The sequence below is a fragment of the Sinocyclocheilus rhinocerous genome, unplaced genomic scaffold (genome assembly GCF_001515625.1).
Source record: "Sinocyclocheilus rhinocerous isolate Xijiao unplaced genomic scaffold, SAMN03320098_v1.1 scaffold1717, whole genome shotgun sequence".
Lineage (NCBI taxonomy): Eukaryota > Metazoa > Chordata > Actinopteri > Cypriniformes > Cyprinidae > Sinocyclocheilus > Sinocyclocheilus rhinocerous.
Genome location: NW_015660014.1, coordinates 597,009 through 605,685, shown reverse-complemented (window position 1 = coordinate 605,685; position 8,677 = coordinate 597,009). Strand labels below are relative to the sequence as shown.

The 8,677-nt window shown below is 37.3% G+C and overlaps 1 protein-coding gene across 2 annotated transcripts in view; it reads right to left on the bottom strand.

Moving 5' to 3' along the window:
• Positions 1 to 2,914: 2,914 nt before the first annotated feature.
• LOC107724796 (polyhomeotic-like protein 1) overlaps positions 2,915 to 8,677 on the bottom strand; it is a 9,778-nt gene continuing 4,015 nt past the window's right edge. For both annotated transcript variants that reach the window (XM_016533845.1, XM_016533846.1), the window contains exons 8-15: positions 6,876 to 7,816; positions 6,657 to 6,795; positions 5,043 to 5,218; positions 4,817 to 4,889; positions 4,616 to 4,703; positions 4,306 to 4,477; positions 3,362 to 3,599; positions 2,915 to 3,272 (exon numbers count right to left, since the gene is read on the bottom strand). In XM_016533845.1, coding sequence (XP_016389331.1) covers positions 3,121 to 3,272; positions 3,362 to 3,599; positions 4,306 to 4,477; positions 4,616 to 4,703; positions 4,817 to 4,889; positions 5,043 to 5,218; positions 6,657 to 6,795; positions 6,876 to 7,816 — 1,979 coding nt within the window. In that variant the 3' untranslated portion in view covers positions 2,915 to 3,120. The remainder of the gene's footprint in view (positions 3,273 to 3,361; positions 3,600 to 4,305; positions 4,478 to 4,615; positions 4,704 to 4,816; positions 4,890 to 5,042; positions 5,219 to 6,656; positions 6,796 to 6,875; positions 7,817 to 8,677) is intronic.

Genomic DNA, 8,677 nt, shown 5'->3' with positions numbered 1-8,677 from the left:
AGCATACATTGTTTACGTCCAGCGGATATTCTCTAAAATGGCACCAGGGTGATGCGGAGGAGACAAATTGTTGAATAAAGTCTTTTTTTTTTATTTTGTGCACAAAAAGTATTCTCGTAGCTTCGTATAATTATGGTTGAACCCCTGATGTCACATGGATTATTTTACAGATCTCCTTGCTACGTTTCTGGACTTGGGAACATTTCAGTTGCGTTGCTGTCTATGCAGGGTCAGACAGCTCTCAGATTCCATCAAAAATATCTTAATTTGTGTTCCGAAGATGAACGAAGGTCTTACGGGTTTGAAATGACATGAGGGTGAGTAATTAATGACAGAATTTTCTTTTTTGGGTGAACTAACCCTTTAAAGATACGATTTCCAGCCCATGCTGAGTCTGACTCAAAATTTTAAAACTTATTTGGATGATTTTAGCTAGACTTGTTTATATGTAATATGTGCATCTTGATTTAATCTGTATTTTATTCCTCTTCAGTCACTGGATCTTCCCCAATTCTTTTAACACATCTTTATACAATAAATAAAAAACAAGAACATATCATCTCTGATATTCTCTGATCTCAATCAAGACCATTTGTTAAATGTTATAAATCCAATTTTGAATATACAAATAAGAAATGCATACTTTTACACATGGGACTAAACCGCCAGTAGGTGGTGCTGAATCATTCAGTAACAATGTTTGGACACATTGTCCAAACATTGTTTGGACAATGTGCAAATACTTGTTCTGATCTTTGTTTGGAACTATTTTCGTTGGTGAAATAGAACAAAACAGTCAATACTGTGTCTAAAATGTAAGTAACTTAAAGGAGACATATTATGCCCCTTTTTACAATATGTAATATAAGTCTCTGGTGTCCCCAGAATGTGTCTGTAAAGTTTCAGCTCAAAATAACCCACAGCTCATTAATTATATCATTTTGAAAATGCCTATTTTGAGTGGAAGCAGAAACACACTGTTTTTCGGCTCTCTTGTCTGCTCTGAGGCTGGGACTCTAAACAGTGTTCTGTGCTCGTCTGTGCAGCCAAAGACAGAACAGTTAGCATGTTTTGCACAAACTTTCGCCATGGCATTAGAGCTGTCGCTTGCGAAATCAAAATGATGGCGCCTTGGGTGGAAATTTACAGATTAAGGGGCGGTTATATTATAATGAGATCGCTTTGCCATGTCACCAAGGGAGCGAAATCAGACTGGGGACCTGATTATAGTACTTAAAACCTGGAAAAGTCAGATTTTCATGATATGTCACCTTTAATATACTTAAACTACTTGTTTGTTGAACTAAAATCAATGTAACATTTCCAGACTGGAGACAGTTTTGTAGTAATATGACCAAAAATATTTAAGACCCACTGAATCTGAATTAAAGACATTTTAAGTCTTTTAAGGCCTTTTTTTAAAGGAAAACTTTTTAAAGAGCAGGTCATATGGGTTTTCGAAAAATATATTTTTTGCAGTTTGTAAAGTAGCTATCCTTCAATGTAAACAGTCTGCAAAGTTGGAAATCAAACCTTCTTAGTTGCATTTGTTTAAAAAATCACACATAAAAAATACTTTAAAAAAAATAAAGAAAAAGACGTGCATTATCCATTGACAAAGCGATCAATGCATTTTAAAAAAAAGGACCAGAAACTAACGCTAATTGGCTAACCAAGAAATAAAGACTTAAAGTGAGTAACTGGATGTGAATGTCACAGCACCTTCTTTATTCATATTTAAGCATACAAAGAAACTCAGCCATATGTTTAGAGCACCAGCACACAGCACTCTCTCTCTCTCTCATAAACATTCACACACTACCTCCTCATACCGGCACTCAGGTGCTGCATGACTCTCAGGTAAAGCTACAAATACTTGTCTATGAAGCTGGTAATTTGTACCCAAAAATAATGCTGCTACTTTTTAATACAAATGAAAAGTTTCCTAACCATCTACTGTACAAAAAGAAAAAAAATATTGTTCTAGGATCAGTTATCCAATCACTCCGTCAGTCTATGATTTATAAAAAGAAACAAAACCTACTTCCATTCAGTAATACTGTGTAGTGAGAACATAACTAGATTTTCCATCTCTCCCAGCCACTGAATCATTAATAGCAGTGAAACAGGAATGCACACACAGAAAGCTTCAGTATGAGATCACTAATGGCTGCAATGACCATTTAGATTTCCATAGTTCCATAGCAGACCGAGTTATATAACGTATGGGAATCTAATTGTATTAACTTCCTAAATGGCACACCGAAGATAATCGACAATCCCTTAGTCAAGTGCTGATCAACTGAAAACAACAGGCTTTCTAAACAAAATTAGTGAAATGACACTCAGTTGACTTTTTAGGGAAAAATAAGGGAAGCCCTGAAGGAAGATCCAGCTGTCAAAGGCAACATACTTTTTTTTTTTTTTTTATAAAGGCAACTTATTCACATCTTTGACTCTGATAGTTAAAAGCACTACAGGTATATCATTGATTACTGTCTCTTAATGTCATTATCAGTCATACTTTGATTACTATTGTTTAACATAACTGACAAACACAAAAGGACACAAACATACTGACTTAAATGCTACATATTACAGTGACTGCTTCAAATCAGAGATGCGAGGCTCACATGCCCATTCAAACACAGCCAAGATATTATATATGTAGCACATTCAAAATCCAGAATTGAGACGTATCATGTTTATCACCTCCAAACTGATAAATTCTGTCATTTAAAGATTATACATTATCATCTTTGTGCTATTTTTTCCTTTACAATCACTCTCATTCTTTTTAGAACAGTTTGAAAACAGGACAAATTAAAGTGAGAACTAGTCAGCTCCAATCTAGCCATCATTGAAAACAATATTATTTAAAAAAATTCAGGCTTTCACATTTAAACAAAAATACTACAGTAAATAGTTTGCTTTTAATAAGGCATCACTTGTTTTCCCCTTCAGATGTCATTCAGTCCTGTTTTTCCTTCTTTTTTTTTTTTTGATTCATCTCTAGGTCAGCCATAAAATCTTTTCATGCCCATCAGTTTCCGTTTCTCAGGCTGGTGACAGAAGTATAAAGCTCTAGTCCTGCTGCATCTCTCTCTCTCCATCCCTCATTCAATCCTTCAGGCTGTTGATAGAAGCACAGATTTTGAGGGCAGGACCGAGTTTGATGTTCATGGTGGACATAAGATGCTCTTCCTTAAGTAGCATCAGTGCCTGCCCATCAATCTCCTGTGACAGGAACTGGGATGCCAGGTCCTCACAACCTGACAAGAGATGGAGGAGCACATGATATAATAAATATACAGGTGAACACAACACATAGGTACATCCAGAGGAGCATCAGAACACTAACCTTGAAGAGATGAAATGAACTGACACACTTCCTCCACACTCCAGTGAGCAGGGTTGCCAGATAGGAAGTGGTTCTCATCCACTGGGAGGCCACATGGTGCTGTGTCATCCAACTGAGGGCCATAGTGGGTTGGTCTTGGGCATGAGAAGGATGAGCTGGGAGAGAGTGACAGGAAGTCTTCCTCTTCCTCACCCTCACAGCTGGAGATGTCCTCAGAACGACTAGATTCTGAACGACACTGCGAAAGAGAGAAAAAATATCATAGATTAAAGTATATTCATTAAAATAAGAAAAACATAATTATTTAAAATGTTTTAAAACTGTGGATATTAAAAGTATGATTTTCAGTTCCCTTTGGGTGACTTCGTATATCTACACTGTTGTTCAAAAGTTTTTGAATGTCTCTTATGCTTACCAGCTCTACATTTACTTGATTAAAAATACATTTAAAACAGTAATATTGTGAAATATGATTACAATTTAAAATAATAATTTTCTATTTTAATATATTTTAAAATGTAATTTATTCTTGTGATGGAAAGGCTGAATTTTCAGCAGCCATTACTCCAGTCTTCTGTGTCACATGATTCTTCAGAAATCATTCTAATATGCTGATTTGGTGCTCACTAAACATTATTATTATTACAAATGTTGAAAACAGTTGTGCTGTTTAATATGATTGTGGAAACGGTGATACATTTATTTCAGGATCCTTTGAGGAATACAAAGTTCACAAGTACAGCATTTAATTGAAATATAATTTTTTGTAACCTTATAAATGTCTTTACTGTCACTTTTTATAAATTGAATGCATCCTTGCTAAATAAAAGTATTAAAAGTATTTACATAAAAACTTACTGACCCTAAACTTTTGAATGGTAGTGTACATAAGATTTTAATTTGATTATCTTATAATCAGGTTGCTGCCATGTCCATTATCTCACCTTTACAGGAAGATGCCTGCCTGTTATTTTAGCACAGGCGATCTCAGAGCTGCTTCTGCGAGGACCTCTGCGTCTAGCAATAACATCCTGCACAGCAGGGGCCCCTGGTGGCCGTTCTACACCCTCAAGACCCCTACTAACACGGAAGTGATTACTGCAGCTGACATTGTACCTGTATGAAAAGGTTTGGATGTAAATACAACAATACACAGCACATACTCATTCAGGTAATTCATAATTAATTAAATTTTTTTCTATATACATTTTTTATTAAAGAGACATTTTAAGAATGAGATGATTTTGGTCTTACCTCTTGGCACAGCTTTTGGAACAGAAGCGCTTGGATCGTCTGAACTGGCTGGCCGGTGCAAATCTTAGACAGTATTCACACTTTAACTCTGTAAACGATATAAAGACACAATGTGCAAGAGATAGAGAGAATAAATAAAATATGTCTGAACAACTTCATAGGAAATATTTTTCCACAAAACTTTGAAACACAAAAACTCACTATCAGAGCGGATGTTCTCTGGATGTAGGATGGGTGGAACAGCCACAGGAAGTTCTTTCAATGGCCCAGTCACCTGTCAATCAGAAGGAAAAGTTCATGTGTGTTTTATTCTTCTCAGACCGTTGGTCCACTAAATTACTATCGCTGGATTATCTTTCTTTTGTGGTCTAAAAAAAATTATGCCTTTTCATGAAAAACTAGATTTGTAATTAGCAGATAGACTCACAGGGAAAGGTTCGGCTCCCTCCTGGATAACAAAGCCTTCAATGAGGTGAGTGAGAACCTGAGGTTTGACCACAGCCTGTGGGACAGGTGCTCGATCACCTTGCCCTCCTCCACGAGGGAGAGGGAGAGGGAGAGAAAGAGAGAGAGTAGGAGGAGAGGAGAACGCCATCTCTGGGACTAAACAACAAATAGACAAGGAAAAAAAGATTGTTCATACGAGCACAACATTAATATAAATGAGAAGATAAAATAGCGATTCAACAGTATTTCCTGCACTGCTTCATAAACATATTAAATTATAAAAATACATGCTTATTACATTTTATAATTTACATTAGTTTAGGCATCTTTCATGCAGCATACGGCGGTGTTGTGCATTTTGACCAGTTTGGTCAGAAAAGTATTCTTAAAATGCATTCAAAATTCGGAATAATTTGTAATATATAATTATTCACGGTATTTAGAAGTGCCCACGATAACAATATCGTGCTTATTCATTACCGTGATATATCGCATTACCGAATACCGGCACAAGTCTACATTAGTTATATTATTATATTTACATAGATGCAAACTTGCAGCAGGATTTGGATGTGACAAGATTATGTCAAAAAGACAAATCATGTCGGTGCCGATGGCCTCGTGGGCAGCGCGCCGACATGTAGCGCCTTTGCGCTTCGGGCGTCCCGAGTTCGAGTCCCGGCTCGTGGACCTTTCCCGATCCCACCCACCCTCTCTCTCTCACCACTTCGCTTCCTGTCGACCTACTGTCCTACCTAAACAAAAGGCATAAAATGGCAAAAATAAATCTTAAAAAAAAAAAAGACAAATCATCATGTCAGTCTCACAATTCGGGCATCACCATGTTATAATGTACAGTGTAAAAAGTAAATATTCATTTTGAGATTTTTTAAAGATTACATTTAACAGCATTAATAAATGATTAGTGAGTGAGTGTTGATTGCAGAGGTAATCTAAAGATAAAAATTGGGGGAAGTGAGCATCAACCAACAACAGGAAAAAAAGGATGATAACCAAAATGGAACCGATATATATTGTGCAACTCTAATCATTACTGGATGGTTCATTTGCAAATGTGTATGTAAAGCTACACATTTGTTTTAATAGTAGATTATGTTTAAAAATACATTTTAAAAAGTATGAATTAAACCTTTGAATCAAAATGTGACCAGCAACACTTCAATTTTTTAACCACCTAGGCTATATTTGTTAATTACAGTAAAAAAAAATATAACTTACAATTTAAAGTAACTTCTCTGTTTTAATATATATTTTAAGTGTTATTTATTCCTATAATGACAGAATTTTTTATTATAAATGTTGGAAACAGTTGTGCTGCTTAATGTTTTTGTGGAAACCACGGCACATTTTTTTCAGGATTCTTTCATGAGAAAGAATGTCCAAAAGAACATAATTTGTTTGGAATAGAAATCTTTTGTTATATTATAAATGTGTTTACTCTTACTTTTGATCAATTAACTATGGCCTCGCTCAATACAAGTATTTATTTCTTTAAAAAAAATCTTACTGACCCAAAACTTTGAAAGGTAGTGTATTATTTAAAAAAAAAAAAAGCATTTTGCCTATGGCCCACCTGTATCTAGTGAGGGTGCTGGTGAGAGAGGAGGAGCAGAGTCTTGCATTGACGGACTTGCATTGACGGCCTCGTCTGACATCTCATGGGGTAAATCTGATTCAGATTTTCTTTTTAACGGAGCAATCCCAGGCTTCGTCTACAAGAGAAGGAGGATTGCATGAGTGTCACAGAATGGACAGACCATAGGGAAATAGAGTTCACCCATTATCTACTAACCTGAGCTGGTCCAGACTGAATGAAAACAGAATCTCCAGAGTTATTCTGTCCATCCATCGAGTGTGTGACCAAAGCGGGATTACCCTGACTCAACGCTGGGCTCTGATTGGTTTGCATCTGAGACATTGGGAGGGCACTTTGGGCTGTTTTAAGGCACATGCCGGCTCCGCCTGTTTCCACAGCAGTCACCATAGTAACAAAATTGCTACCAGAGTTATTGACAGGCACGACAGCCGTGGCGTCCTGCTGGGTGCAACAGGTCCGAGCCTGGGCCACTGCTAAAGCCTGGGAGTTTCCTAGTGCGCCGTGCCTTGCTCCAACCAGCTGAACTGGGACGTGGGGAGGGTGATGGCCTGCCGTGGCCTGGCCATTGTTGGGTGGTGCTGGGAGAATGGGAGGTGGGTGGCGAGGGGACATCTGCACTGGCAGCCGATGCCCCTGAGCAGTTTTAGGTTGAATGGGCACATGTCCCGTTCCATGACCCAGTTTTTCAGTGCTCAGATTTGCCCCCGTCTGTTGGAGTGGCTGCACAACTAATGTCTGGGCAGTCATGTTAGATTTGGTTGCCACAGTGCCCATCGGATAGCCTTGAGAAGAGGTAGGAACATTGGAGGTGGGCACCAGGATGTGGGTAACGGTGGCTGTAGCAGCTGGTACTCCTCGAGCTTGGCACAAGCCAGATTGAGAAAGGAGGAGCTGGGAGAGAGGGAGCGAGGGGGAAGGCGAGGAGGACGGAGGATTGGAGGAACCTCCTGCATGCTGTGGGGTGACAGCGGATTGGTTAGCGCCCTTCACGTTGAGGCCAGGCATGCTGGGATTGGTGGCGTTGGAGCAGTTTTGCAGTTTGGTGTTGGCGAGCGGTTGAGTCTGTGGTTGGATCTGCTGGGCTGACTGACCAAACTGCTGCTGAGTCTGAGTTTGCTGGTTAAGCGGGAATGAGCCTTAAAGGTCAGGGAGAGATAGAGAAACTACAGTTAATTTTACAGTCAATGCATTTGGAAATGATTGCAGCAGACATATACATTTAAGAATTTGAAATGCAATACAAGGCGGGACAATAGGGAGTGATTGTGTACATGTATCATTATGCCTTGTAAAATTAAATATTTGGCTTTCTGTGACATTTGGTAATAAATGTGTTAATATTTAAACTCGTCAGATAAGGACAGTTATTTAGATGACTAACAGATCAAGTTGTTGAAATTGCAAGAATGGCTTTTGATTGTCTTGGTAATATCATTAAGAATAAGTTGAAAATTACAAGCCAATCTGAAATGTTTTGCCATGTATGCCATTGTTTTGTTTTTCTCAGCAAAAGTTTATGAATGTTGTTGTCTTGGAGTTTCCTCTATAATTATAATAAGTGCAAAACGTCCAGCAATTATTGCATATTTTCTTTGTAAATAAAACCTATCATCCGATTATTAAAAAAAAAAAAGTATTAATGTTATTAAAAGCTTTGGGGTGGATAAGGGTTTTCAGTGTTTTAGAAGTATCTTATGCTCACCAGAAATGCATTTATTTGATTAAAAATACAGTAAAAACAGTAATATTGTACATATTATTACAATTTAACTAATTTCTTTTTAGAATTTTTTTTTATGAATTTCAATGTTTAAAAGAACTACTGGTATATTTATTTGAAATATCACGTACACAATTTAGCAAAATCAGACAATATTGTGTCTAATATATACCACAATATTAACTTCTTATTATTATTGAATTATTGTAAATAAATACCACATTTGCAACTGGTCAGTGTTAAAAAAATGCTGGGAAATCACTTCATGTAGCCCTAC